This window comes from Dendrobates tinctorius, unplaced genomic scaffold (genome assembly GCF_039654945.1).
Source record: "Dendrobates tinctorius isolate UK_male_01 unplaced genomic scaffold, ASM3965494v1 ptg000192l, whole genome shotgun sequence".
In the NCBI taxonomy this organism is placed as follows: Eukaryota; Metazoa; Chordata; class Amphibia; order Anura; family Dendrobatidae; genus Dendrobates; species Dendrobates tinctorius.
Genome location: NW_027361859.1, coordinates 12,697,402 through 12,712,215, shown reverse-complemented (window position 1 = coordinate 12,712,215; position 14,814 = coordinate 12,697,402). Strand labels below are relative to the sequence as shown.

The 14,814-nt window shown below is 47.3% G+C and overlaps 2 protein-coding genes across 3 annotated transcripts in view; both read right to left on the bottom strand.

Moving 5' to 3' along the window:
• The window catches only part of LOC141055894 (uncharacterized), a 46,530-nt gene that overhangs the window by 10,547 nt on the left and 21,169 nt on the right, over positions 1-14,814 (bottom strand). The window lies entirely within an intron of this gene.
• Positions 10,625-11,812, bottom strand: LOC141055893 (uncharacterized). Its single transcript, XM_073552601.1, has one exon. The coding sequence runs from the start codon at positions 11,681-11,683 to the stop codon at positions 10,643-10,645; it is 1,041 nt and encodes a 346-aa protein (XP_073408702.1). The 5' UTR covers positions 11,684-11,812; the 3' UTR covers positions 10,625-10,642.

Genomic DNA, 14,814 nt, shown 5'->3' with positions numbered 1-14,814 from the left:
GCAACATGACACCCGCAGACCATTCCATCAATGTCTGCATTCCAAAACGTCACTACTTCCCTTCTGAGCCCTGACGTGTGTCCATACAGTAGTTTTCTCCCACATATGGGGTGTCAGCGTACTCAGGACAAATTAGACAACAACTTTTGGGGTTCAATTTCTCCTGTTACCCTTGGGAAAATAAAAAAATTGGGGACTAATTGATCATGTTTGTGGAAAAAATACGATTTTTTTATTTTCATGCCCTGGCATTATAAACTTCTGTGAAGCCCTTGGGGGTTCAAAGTGCTCACCTCACATCTAGATAAGTTCCTTAGGGGGTCTAGTTTTCAAAATGGGGTCATTTGTGGGGGGTTTCCACTGTTTAGGTACATTAGGGGCTCTCCAAAGGCAACATGACACCCGCAGACCATTCCATCAATGTCTGCATTCCAAAACGTCACTACTTCCCTTCCGAGCCCCGACGTGTGCCCATACAGTAGTTTTCTCCCACATATGGGGTATCAGCAAACTCAGGACAAATTGGACAACAACTTTTGGGGTCCAATTTCTCCTGTTACCCTTGGGAAAATAAAAAAAATGGTGACTAAAAGATCATGTTTGTGGAAAAAATACGAATTTTTTATTTTCACGCCCGGGCGTTATAAACTTCTGTGAAGCACTGGGGGGTTCAAAGTGCTCACCACACATCTAGATAAGTTCCTTGGGGGGTCTAGTTTACAAAATGGTGTCATTTGTGGGGGGTTTCCACTGTTTAGGTACATCAGGGGTTTTCCAACCGCGACATGGTGTCCGATCTCAATTCCAGCCAAAAATGTCAAATGGCGCTGCTTCCCTTCCGAGCTCTGCCATGCGCCCAAATAGTGGTTTACCCCCACATGTGGGGTATCAGCGTACTCAGGACAAATTGCACAATAACTTTTAGGGTGCTGTTACCCTTGGAAAAATAAGAATTGAGGGTGAAAAGATCATTTTTGTGGAAAAAATATGATTTTTTAATTGTACGGCTTTATGTTATAAACTTCTGTGAAGCCCTTGGGGGTTCAAAGTTCTCACCACGCATCTAGATAAGTTCCTTAGGGGGTCTAGTTTCCAAAATGGTGTCATTTGTGGGGGTTTCCACTGTTTTGGTACATCAGGGGTTTTCCAATCGCGACATGATGTCCGATCTCAATTTCAGCCAAAAACGTCAAATGGCGCTGCTTCCCTTCCGAGCTCTGCATTGTGCCCAAATAGTGGTTTATCCCCACATGTGGGGTATCAGCATACTCAGGACAAATTGGACAATAACTTTTAGGGTCCTGTTACCCTTGGGAAAATAAAAATTGGGGTGAAAAGATCATTTTTGTGGAAAAAATATGATTTTTTAATTGTACCACTGTACGTTATAAACTTCTGTAAAGCCCTTGTGGGTTCAAAGTTCTCACCACATATCTAGATAAGTTCCTTGGGGGGGTCTAGTTTCCAAAATGGGGTCACTTGTAGGGGGTTTCCACTGTTCAGGTACATCAGGGACTCTCCAAACGTGACATGGCGTCCGATCTGAATTCCAGCCAATTTTGCATTGAATAAGTCAAACGGCGCTCATTCCCTTCTGAGCTCTGCCATGCGCCGAAACAGTCGTTCCCCCCACAAATCAGGTATCAGCGTACTCAGGACAAATTGCACAATAACTTTTGCAGTCCAATTTCTCCTGTTACCCTTGGTAAAATAAAAAAAATTGAACCTGAAGTATTTTTTTTGTGAAAAAAAGTTAGATGTTCATTTTTTTTAAATATTCAAAAAAATTCCTGTGACGCACCTAAAGGGTTAATAAACTTCTTGAATGTGTTTTGAGCACCTTAAGGGGTGCAGTTTTTAGAATGGTGTCACTTTTGGGTATTTTCTATCATATAGACTCCTCAAAGTGGCTTCAAATGTGATGTGGTCCTAAAAATAAAATGGTGTTGTAAAAATGAGAAATCGCTGGTCAACTTTTAACCCTTATAACTTCCTAACAAAAAAAAATTTTGGTTCCAAAATTGTGCTGATGTAAAGTAAACATGTGGGAAATGTTAGTTATCAAGTTTTTTGTGTGCCGTATCTCTGTGATTTAAGGGCATAGAAATTCAAAGTTGGAAAATTGCGAAATTTTCAAAATTTTCGCCAAATTTCCGTTTTTTTCACAAATAAACGCAAGTTATTTGAATGAAATTTTACCACTAACATGAAGTACAATATGTCACGAGAAAACAATGTCAGAATCACCGGGATCCATGGAAGCATTCCAGAGTTATGACCTCATAAAGGTACAGTGGTCAGAATTGTAAAAATTGGCCCGGTCATGAACGTGCAAACCACCCTTGGGGGTGAAGGGGTTAAAGTCCCAGCTTTTTCTATCTCCCGGGGGACGACCCCTGTTAAATCTCCTTCTCCGAAAGGGCTGCTTCTTAGGTTCTCCCGGAAATCGGGGAAAGCTTTTCTTCCTATCCCCCGCATGTTCCAAAATCTCTTCTAGTTTTTTCCCGAAGAGGAATTGGCCATCGCATGGAATGGAACACAACTTTTGCTTAGAGGGTAAATCTCCGGGACACCCTTTAAGCCACAGGGCTCGTCTTGCCGCATTTGACAGGCTTGCTGCTCTAGCTGTCAATCTTGCGGAGTCTGCAGAGGAATCTGCCAGGAAAGCCGCTGCTCCGTGCACCAGTGTCAGATTAGCTAGAATTTCGTCTCTAGCAACTCTACCCTTGATCTGGTCCTCTATTTGTTGCAGCCAGACCATGAGGGCACGAGCGGTACAGGTACCGGCTATTGCTGGCTTCAATCCCCCTGCTGAGGCTTCCCAGATGTGCTTCAGAAACCCATCTGCTTTCTTATCAAGTGGGTCTTTCAACACGCCAGAATCTTCTAATGGTAAGGATACCTTTTTTGAGGATCTGGCTACAGCCCCATCAATTTTTGGGACTTTTTCCCAGGTTTCTGAGTCCTTCTGGTCAAAAGGGTACCTCCTCTTTGATGTGGAAGGTAAGCCCCCTGACCGCTCCGTCTTTTTCCATTCCCTGTCAATTAGTGCTTTTATTTTATCATTTACAGGGAAGGTACGTTTTCGTTTTTCCTCCAGTCCTCCAAACATTACATCCTCTAATGACTTGGGAGTTTTTTCCTCTTTAAGGCCCATTGTAGCTCTAATGGCTTTCACCAGCTTTTCCACGTCCTCCGTTGGGAAACATGGACGGCCGCCTATATCGCTGTCCGAGGAGGATTCTGAGGACTGAATAGAGGAAGAGGAGGTGGAGGGGGACAAAGATCTATCCCGCCCCTTCTGCCTTAGCGAGGCTTCTGAACCGGAGCTCCTTCTACGGTTTCTTTTTTTTTTAAGGGCTGCCTTTAGGGAACCTTTCACCTCCTGATGTATTAACTCCTTCTGACTAGTCACCAAATCAGGGGTCTCCTCCTGTATAGTCCTGTTTATACAGTCAGCGCAGAGATCTTTCTGCCACTGATCTGCCAGCGGGTTTTTACATAGGGCGCATTCTCTATTTTTGGTTTTGCTGCTGGCCTTCCTCGCCCCCTAGTGATCAAACAGAGAAAATGGAACCCCGTTACCATAAGGGTGACATTCACGTAGATCACTCACCACCGCTGTCAATCAGGGGTACCAATCTCGGAGGCTCCTCAGATGCACTCGTGACGTTTCTCCTGGACGTCCCAGAGTCATGCCGGTTGCGCTTATGACTGCCGCTCCCACCACTTGAGCGACTGCTCCTGGTATGCTGGCGGCTCAGCCTGGCATCTGGTGAGAGGTCTTGCTGCTGACGCTGCTGCTGTCGCTGCTGCTGACGCTGCTCGTCTTGCCCCACTTCCATCCTGAAGCCTTGGGCATGAGTGCGTCTTCTGTGGTCATCCCCCTTTTGTAAGGGGGATCCACTGCACTCTCCGCCTCCTCCGGTTACCCCCACAGCCCCTCCCCCCCTGCCACACCGTCGGGATCTCTCTCCACCAGTCGGCGTTGATTACCATGGGCGCCGCCATCTTGGATTGCCGGCGCCGCCTCCCGACGTCACGCGGGCACTCCCCTTTCCCAGCGTGCCCTGCGCGTGACGTCAGAGGAGCGTGACCCGGAAGCGGCCGCTCCCTAAACGCTCCTACGCTGCTCCAGAGTAGGGAAACTCTTATGGACCGGCAGAGGGGGAGAGGGCGGCGCGGCAGCCACGGCAGAGCCCCAGGACCCCAGCCGTGCTGCTCCTGCGCCCGCTCGGACGCTGAACCCCGGAGGACCCGCGGACGGCGCTTCCTCAATCCCGACGCCCAGCGCTCAGGAGCCCAGCCTGATCTACGCCGGCACGGGAGAGGGGCAGGTAAGTGTGACCTGCTGTCTTCAGTTCACACGGGTCCCTGTCAGGACAGGAAACCCAACTGAAGCGAGGGAGAGGTACCGCCCTTTTATCTTCAGTAGGGTTCCTGTCCTGACTGGGCGGATCCCCTCTCTCATGTGTGGAGTCATGGGAGACGGGAAAACAATTATTTTTGTATCGCTTTATTCTGCGAGCTATAACTTTTTTATTTTTTCGCTGGTGATGCTGTGTGGCAGCTCATTTTTTGCGGGACAAGATGACGTTTTCAGCGGTATCATGGATATTTATATGCGTCTTTTTGATCGCGTGTTATTGCACTTTTTGTTCAGCGGTATGATAATAAATCATTATTTTTTGCTTTGTTTTTTATTTTTATTTTTTAAGGGGTTCGCTAAAGGGGTTAACGAATGGGACAGTTTTAAAGGGTGGGTCATTACAGACGCGGCGATACCAAATATGTGTACTTTTATTGTTTTTTTGTTTATTTTCAAAAAATGAATTTATTAGGGAATATTTTTTTTTTTTTTTAATTATTTTTACACTTTTTTTTTTTACTTTATTATAATGTCCCATGGGGGACATCACTGTCCTATGACAGATCGTTGATCTGTCACATCACAGATCGCTGTGACAGATCAGTGATCTGTCACAGGCACTGCTGCAGGCTTCCTCATGCCTGCGCTCTGCGGGCAGTGAGGAAGCCAGCTCCCTGCAGGCCCCCGAAGGTCCCCGTCGCCATATTGGATCCGGGGTCCTGCAGGGAAGGCGACCCCCGCAGCGGTGCTGCACATCGCACTGCTGTGGGGATCGCAGGAAAGCACGGAGGGATCCCCCTCCCTGCCGATGCTTCCTTTAACCCCGGGACACCGCGTTCATGTGACCTCCCCTGACACATTGTGCCGGGTGTCAGCTGTGATAATCAGCTGACACCCGGCCGCGATCAGCTGCGCGCCCCCCGTGAGCGCAGCTGATCGCGCTAGACGTAATATTCCGTCCATGGGAATTAGGTCCCAGGTCACATGGATGGAATATTACGTCCATTGTAGGAAAGGGGTTAACAATCACCAATCAGAAATGTGCAAATACAATTACCGGTATATAAATCAACAGATAACAAATTTAAAAATACCCCCAAATGATTAAGAATGCAAAGCGTACCTCTTTTCCATCAAAACCATCCCCTCCGATTGCTCAATAGAATATTGTACACGCTCATCGAAGCCTAAATAAAGCACGGCGTCTTACTAACATAAACAAAGTTACTACCAATCATTACATTGCATTCTCGTTGTCCTGGGTAAACCCGGCATCTTCGTCCTCCACATCCTTCCTTCAACCAATCAGTTGACGTCTCATATGGCGCAAACTCCAGCATCCCATCCTGATTGGCTGTCAAGTCCTTACATCTGTTCGGATATTGTGCATGCCCCGGCGTCCTGTTCTCATAAGTTACCAGCAGTCATATTGCGCATGCCCCGGCGTCCTGTTCTCATAGGTTACCAGCAGTCATATTGCGCATGCCCCGGCGTCCTGTTCTCATAGGTTACAAGCAGTCATATTGTGCATGCCCCAGCGTCCTGTTCTCATAGCTTACCAGCAGTCTTATTGTGCATGCCCCGGCGTCCTGTTCTCATAGGTTACTAGCAGTCATATGAGCGGACGGACTTTCTGAATACCACATGGAGAGGAATTACCCTGATGGTCACTGTGTTGGGAGGTCCCACAAGGGCACGGGATTCCTGAAGAGCACAGGGTGAGACCATGTGTGTGCAGAGTCTCTGACGGCACTGCGTTGAGGAAGCTACCGAACATCCGAGGCTATGTAACAGTCGGGAGTGCCCTGTTCGCAAGGATGGTGATCCCAGTAAGGCAGCTTCCCTGGGAGAGAGGACTGACAAGGAGTCAGGATGTGGAGCAGGAGCTCTTGAAAGGTAACTGCTATTTGAACAGACTGTTAGTGCCTATTATATTCTGTTGACGTTAATGAACTGTTCAGCGTGTGGTCACCCATGTTAACTGGATTAAGTGAGGTCCAGCATGTTTAGAGACTGCAACCTAATGTGTGTCATGGAGTAAAGTTCTGTGAGAGATTGGCACGGCGTGCGGTTACCCACGGTAACTGGACAAGGAGAAGTCCGACATGTTTAGTGACTGCAAGTTAAAGCCATGTACTATGAAGTTGAGAGTGGACTATACACTGTGTTCCAAATTATTATGCAAATTATATTTTTCTCTGATTTTCCTAAATAGTCCGTACAAATGACAGTCAGTCTAATAAAAGTCATCACCCGTTAGAGTATACATCGAATTTTATTGAAGAAACCTCCCAATGATAACAGTATAATCTCCAAAATGAATAAAAACTCAAATTGCACTGTTCCAAATTATTATGCACAGTAGAATTTCTAAACATTTGATATGTTTTAAAGAACTGAAAATGCTCATTTGTGGAATTTGCAGCATTTAGGAGGTCTCATTCACCGAACAAAAAAGCTATTTAACTCCAAAACATCCTAACAGGCCAAGTTACATGTTAACATGAGAACCCTTCTTTGATATCACCTTCACAATTCTTGCATCCATTGAACTTGTGAGTTTTTTGGAGAGTTTCTGCTTGTATTTCTTTGCAGGATGTCAGAATAGCCTCCCAGAGCTCTGCTGTTTTGATGTGAACTGCCTTCCACCATCATAGATCTTTTGTTTGATGATACTCCAAAGGTTCTCTATAGGGTTGAGGTCAGGGGAAGATGGTGGCCAAACCAAGAGTTTATCTCCTTTTATGCCTATAGCAGTCAATGACTCAGAGGTATTCTTTGCAGCATGAAATGGTGCATTGTCATGCATGAAGAGGATTTTGCTCCTGAAGGCACATTTCTGCTTTTTATACCATGGAAGACAGCTGTCAGTCAGAAACTCTATATACTTTGCAGAGGTCATTTTCACACCTTCAGGAACCTTAAAGAGCCCTACCAGCTGTTTCCCCATGAATCCGGCACAAAACATGACTCCTCCACCTCCTTGCTGAAGTCGCAGCCTTGTTGGGACATAGTGGCCATCCACCAACCATCCATCTGGACCATCCAGGGTTGCTCGACACTCATCAGTAAACAAGACTGTTTGAAAATTAGTCTTCATGTATGTCCGGGCCCACTGCAACCATTTCTGCTTGTGAACACTGTTTAGGGGTGGCCGAATAGTAGATTTATGCACCACAGCAAGCCTTTGAAGGAACCTACACCTTGAGGTTCGAGGGACTCCAGAGGCACCAGCAGCTTTAAATATCTGTTTGCTGGTTTGTAATGGCTTTTTAGCAGCTGCTCTCTTAATCCGATGAACTTTCATGGCAGAAACTTTCCTCATTCTGCCTTTATCAGCACAAACATGTCTGTGCTAAGAATCAGCCACAAATCTCTTAACAGTACGATGATCACGTTTAAGTTTTTGGGAAATATCTAATGTTTTCATCTCTTGACCAAGGCATTGCACTATTTGATGCTTTTCAGCAGCAGAGAGATCATTTTTCTTTCCTAAATTCCTTGAAACCTGTGCCCTGCTTAATAATGTGGAACATCATTCTTAAGTAGTTTTCCTTTAATTGGGCTCACCTGGTAAGCTAATTATCACAGGCGTTTGAGATTGATTTCAGTGATCCAAAGAGCCCTGATACACAATAGCATCTATGAGTTTATTTGAAAAACAAAAAATTACATCTTTATGACACTTAAATCCATTTTGCATAATAATTTGGAACACAGTGTATGTTAGGTCTGTGATAAATGCCATGGCCTCAAGTGGTTTATGAGTGCATAATAAACTAGACTGTTTTGTGAGAAAAATGTGCCTGTGTGCTTTCATCCCATTGCCAAGTGAAAGTCCCTCAACAAATGCAGTAAGCACCGTCTTACACCCCTTTCTGACATCGGATGTAATAATCTATCCATGTGCCCTGGGCCTATTTGATCAGAAATGGATTAGTATGTCCGCGCGTTCGCCCGCGCACACGATGATACTGACAGCTGAAACCCGGCACTGAGTGCCAGGAGCCGTCACACACCACTCCCGGCACTTTAACCCCCGAAATTCTGCGATTGAATATGATTGCAGCAGTCTAGGAGCAGGCAGAGGGCTGACAGCCCCTCTGTCTTTGGATTGGAGACCCCGCAGCGTGACGCAGGGTCCCGATCATTGCCATGGTGACCGGTCACCAGTGCTAGGAAACTTGCTGATCATGCACGGAGCATGATAAGCACAACTTTCTCTGACAGTGCAGAGCTGACAGTTTACATAGTATGGGGATGCTGCTGCATCGCCATGGTGTAGAAGCGATCAGCCTGCAAAAAACGATAGTCCCATAGTGGGACAGAGTAAAAAAAAAAAAAATGTTAAAAATAATTGTAAAAATATTTTTCTAAAAATAAAAAATAATAAAAAAAAATCAAAAGATATCGTATCGATAAATAAATATTTGTATGGAGAAAAAAAAACAATAAAAGTACACATATTTGGTAACACCGCATCTGCAACGGCCCCACCTATAAAACTGTCCCACTAGTTGACCCCTTTAGTAAACACCATTAAAAAAAAATAAAAAACAAGGCAAAAAACAATCCTTTATCATCATACCGCCGAACAAAAGTGCAATAAAACGTGATAAAAAATAGGTATTAGACCTACCGGTAATTATGTTTACAGGAGGCCATCCTGACAGCACCATGTAGGGGGTCCTCCTCCTCCTTACAGGGACAGGAAATCACACGAGAGGTTAAAAGGTCCCACCCCACCCCTCTTCCCTCAGTGTTTTAACAAGTACCAAGTCATGGATAATGCACATAACACTTTTTATTGACGATATCATATTACAGCATATGACATAGTGTAGACAGGGAGGGAACTAACCGTGCTGTCAGGATGGACTCCTGGAAACAATTACCGGTAGGTCTAATTCCTATTTTCCAGGATGTCCCTCCTGATAGCACCACGGAAAATACCAAAGTACCTCCTCAGGATGGGATTACTGCCTGAAGAACCTTTCTACCAAAAGCAGTTTGTTGGCCAGATAGCACCTCTAGTTTGTAGTGCCTACAGAACGTGTCAACCCTCGCCCAGTTTGCAGCCCTACAGATCTGCTCTACAGAGGATCCTGCTCTTTCAACCCAAGAAGTTGATACAGCTCTGGTAGAGTGGGCCTTCAAACTTTCAGGAGGGCAGACACCCTCTGACTGATAGGCCTTGGAAATTACCGTGATAAATCAACTTGCGATTGATACTTTAGAGGCTTTTTTCCCCTTGTTTTTTCCCCCAAAAAGGACAAACAAGTTAGGGTCACATCTCCACCTACGAGTGGCTTCTAGATAATCGATAACTGCCCGTCTTACATCCAGAGAGTGGAGGGCCTGCTCCTTCTCGTTTGAGGGGTTCTCGCAAAAGGAAGGCAACACAAATTACTGGTCTAGGTTCTGGCCGGAGGCTCCCTTGGGTATGAATACGGGATCCAACCTTAAGACAATATGGTCTTCCCAGATCTAAAGATACGGATCTCTACTGACCAGGGCCTGAATCTCGCCTACCCTCTTAGCCGTGGTGATAGCAACTAGGAATGCTGTTTTCCATGTGCGGGTCGAGATGGACATCTCTTCCCTAGGGACATAAGGTTCCCTGCAATGAGACCTGAGGACCAAGTTTAGATCCCAGGGAGGAGTTACTTGCCTGATTGAAGGGTGGAGACTCTGGAGAGCCCTTACAAATCTTACTATCCACGGGTGTGAGGCTAGGGGGTAGTCAAAGTAAGTGCTCAGTGCCGAGATTTGGACCTTTAGGGTGCTAGGCCCAAGACCCATATTGAACCCCGCCTGTAGGAAGTCTAAGACCCTTGGGACGTCAGAGACCCCTGCTACAAAGTCGGACCTGCCACCTTCCAAGCAGAACCTTTTCCAGATCTTGAAATAAATTGCCGAGGTAACCGGCTTCCTGCTTGCCTGAATAGTAGCTATGACCTGGTCCGACAAGCCCCGGGCCTTCAGGATGTCTCTCTCAGGATCCAAGCTGAAAGGTGAAGTCTTCCTGGGTTCTTGATGGAAGACTGGACCCTGGTGGATAGCATCTCTCCTCAGGGGAAGCACGATCGGATTTTCTACTGCCATGGTCGCCAGCAGTGGGAACCAGCTCCTCTTTGGCCAGTATTGAACAATCAACATCACCTTTGCCCTATCTTCCAGAGAATGGCTGGGATGAGCACCAATGGTGGGAAGGCAGATCCTCCCCAGAAAACCAGATTTCACATCAGATATGACTGGTCCATTGGGCATGATTTAGTCTTCTGTCCCCTCATCGACCTCATCATCCACCTCGTCGTCGTCATCATCCTGCTTCTTGTCCACTTCTGAAGTGTCTGACGATTCGTGTAAAACTACATATTCCCTGCTGCTGAAGCCAAATTTCAGTACATCTTTTTCTTTCAGTTCATAGTACCGCTGTGGCTCGATTCTTTGGTTGTTCAGATATGTTCCGTTTCCAGACCCCAGATCGATAATGTATGGTCTGACCCGTCGACCTGTTGTTCCATCCACCATTCTGTACTGCAAGACCGCATGTTGTTTGGAGCAGGAAGGATGATCTATAGGAATATCAGCAATCCGCCTTTGCCTGCCCAGCAAGTATGCACTCTGTCTGTGGATGTACATGACTGGGAGAGACTCATCATTCTTGAAAGGGTATAATCGCCAACGCTTCTTTGGTACACGAGCTTCAGGAGGCTCACTGTACTTTATTACCACACCTCGGAAGGTATTTGTGTCTTCAAGTAATGCTCCAGAAAGTTCAAAGTTTGGTGCGTCTTTCTTATTAGTAGTGCTGTCAGACTCCATCCCTTGCTCTCCTTCTTGCTCTTCTCTTTGTCTTCTTTCTCTCCTCCTGTCATTGTGGAATTCTCTTTCTGCTCTTTGCTCCCTGAAATTGTTTTCCTCCCGCTCCCTTTCTCGGTGTCTGGACAGGTTGTTCCGGTTTCTATCAGTTTGGTCTCTATGTCGGTTCCTATGCGTGGGCTGCCGGTCATCATGAATTCTGTGCGAGTTCTCATCTCTTTCCTGTTTTATTTTCACAGGAAAGTGTGGAGGACTTTCACTTCTTTGCCTCCTACTCCTTGGAGATCGGCTTCGTTTTACATGTGACCTTTTCCGTTTCCCTGGTGACCTGCTTCTCCTCCCGGCCGCCGGGGAGTCCCCATTACTGCAGTCGGAGCTCGGACTTCGCCGTTTGCGGTGCCGCCTGTTCGGACTCCGTTTCTCCTCCTTTATAGGAATTACGTCCGGGCTGTGCGGCCTCCTCTTATGCCTCCTCTCCGCTTCCTTCATCGTCCTGGTTGCCACTGCGCTCCCCAGTACAGGTTGAGATTAGTTTCGACTACTACAACGCCGGAAACACCAGAGGTTGCCGAGAGTCGAGACTTCCGGTACACAGCACATCACTTCCGGTTGGCTGCAAGCATGGTGGGAAGGCGTAGGAGAGGGGTTCGTCCCATTTCTGACTCAGCACGTCGACCGCCTCTGGCACGTCCGATGGATTCAGTGAGTAGAACCTGGGTACCTTTGAGCTTTTTCTGGTTGCGAACAGGTCTATTCGGGGAGTCTCCCAGCCATGACATAGGTACGGGAATATCTCCTGGTTCAGCTCCCACTCGGTTGGGAAAATCCTCTGCCTGCTCAGGTAATACGCTACAACGTTCTGGGAACCTTCAAGGTGTACTGCAGTTATGGAGAGGACTGTGTCCTCTGCCCAGGAGAATATTCTTTCTGCCAGGTGCTGTAGTGCCCGATGTCTGGGAAATACCTAGTGTCTCAGGAATGAGACTGTTGTTACATTGTCCAATAGCACTCTGACGTGCTGATTCCTCAGCCTTGTCTGGTTTCATCTTAGGGCCTCCCATACTGCGTACAACTCTCTGTAGTTGGAAGATCTGCAGCTGATGCCTTCCGGTCATTTGCCCTGGAGGATTCTACCTCCTAGGTGGAACCCCCACGTGCTGGCGTCCTTGGTGACTACCACGCAAGAAGAAGTGGTCCATAGTACGCCCACCTGTAGGTTCCTGAGCCGTGTCCACCAGCGCAGTGATCTTCTTACTGCCGAGTACAGCCGCACTTTCATGTCTAGTAAGGCTTGTCTTCGGTCCCATATTGACAGGATTTCTCTCTATAAGGGTCTTGAGTGGAACTGTGCCCACCTGACGCAGGGGATGCAAGCCGTCATCAAACCCAGTACCTTCATAGCTGATCTTATGGTGGCACGATGTCGCAGCAGTTCGACGACTCTGCTCCGTACTGTCTCCTGCTTCTCTGTTGGTAAGAAGGATGTTCTGCAGTTGGAGTCCAGTAGTACCCCTAGGAAGACCTTTCTGGTTTCTGGTATTAGGTCTGACTTCTGCCAGTTTATAGACCAGCCGAGAAATTCCATCACTGAAATGGTCCGATCTCCGTGTTGAGCCAACATTTCTGCCGATCTCGCCACCAAGAGGAAATCATCCAGGTACGGTATAATTACAATTCCCTGGCTACTTAGGTAGGCCACTACCTCTGATACTAGCTTTGTAAATATTCGGGGAGCCAAGGCCAGGCCAAAGGGGAAGCACTGGAACTGGAAGTGGCAGGTTTGGTTCGGTAGCTTTACTGCGAATCTTAAAAGTTCCTGGGATGCTGGGTGGACCGGGACCTGGTAACAGGCACTCTTCAAGTCGAGAATGCACATCACTGAGTCCCTGTCTATAAGATGGACTGCTGATCTTATGGACTCCATCCTGAACCTCAACCTCTTGTACCTGACCCAGAGATTTAGAGGCTTCAGATTTATGATTGTATGGTTCTCTCCTGAAGGTTTTATGATTGTGAACAGGAAATAGTGACCTCAGCCTACTTCTGCCAGGGGAACCGGGACTATGATGGCCGAACTGATCAGCTCCTCCAGATCTGTCAACATGGCGGAGTCTGCTGGTACGGTGGTAGGGGAGATGTATCTTTTTGGGAGGGGGAGAGGTGAACTCTATTTTGTAACCCTCTGCTAAGGTTTTGAGGACCCACACTTTTGGGTGATCTAGCCCCAGTTTCCTGCAAATTGTCTGAGCCTCCCCCCGATACAAATGGTGTCATTGTCTCCTAGACTTAGAGCCTGATCCGAATAGGGAGCCCTTGCTCTTTCCACTCTGGCTATAGGAACTCCTGTAAGCTCCTCTACTGGTCTTTCCCTGACCTCTGTTCTCGGATTGCCTTCGGGTGGCGACCCCGTTCCAAAAGGGCTGGGTCCTCCTGGGTCTGTCTTCGGGGAACCCTTTCTTTCTATCAGACACCAGCTCTAGGATATTATCCAACGTTGGCCTGAATACTCTAAGTCCTGAGAAGGGAATGGAGCCCAACTTGGTCTTGGAGGCATTATCCCCTGACCAAGATTTTAGCCAGATAGCTCTACGGGTCACGTTAGATAGTGAACTGTTTTTGGTGGCAAACCTTACAGATTCGGCCGATGTATCGGTCAAGAAGGTCGTGGTCGATTTCATACGGGGAAGGGAACCCAGGATATCTGCTCTAGGGGTCTTATTGGATAGTTATTCCTCCATTTGTCCCATCCATAGAAACATAGACCTAGCCACCGAGGTGGCCGCTATGTTCGTCCTGATTAGGGCCACAGATGATTCCCAAGCCCGTTTCAGGAGAATGTCTGCCTTTCTGTCCATCGGGTCTCGCAGACTTGATGAGCCCTCGAATGGGATGGAAGTCTTTTCGGCGACCTTGGCCACTGGTACGTCAATCTTAGGCATTTCCTCCCACACCTTAATATCCTCAGGATGAAATAGTAGGCAACTCTTAAAATCCCGGGACAGCAGTAGCCGATGTTCCGCATCCTTCCATTCTTCTAACACCATGGCACGGATGTGGTCGCTTATTGGAAACACTGTCTGTTTCTGTGACGTAAGACCTCCAAACATTAGGTCCTGTCTAGACTGTGGCTTAGGAACCTCCTCTATCTGAATTGTATTCCTCATGGCCTGACCAGCTCATCTGTATCATCAGCCGGAAATAGGTATTTTCTGCCCCGTTCCTGGCTCTCTAGTGGTAATTCGCCTTCTTCCTCCTGGTCTGAGCCCAGTAGATTAGACTCCTCATCTGAGCTCGGTTCCATCTTCCTCTGTTCCATCTCCCACCTAGGCCTCTTGTGGCATGGACCTGGATTGGGAGGTTGCTGACATGAGAGACTGGATATGGAGGCTTGCACATCCTAGGAATCAGAGACCTCATTTCTGAAAGGAGGGATGGTTGCTCTTCCCTTACAACCTGGGACGTGCAGGAACCGCAGACTGTTTTGTCATAGGTGTCAGCGACCTTCACGTGACATACGGGGCATCGGTTAGATCTTGCCGAAGCTTTGCCGAACCGTTTGGCCGTGGGTAGGGGTGCAGCTGGGGTTCCCTTAGCTTAACTAACCCCCTTGTATTATTTAG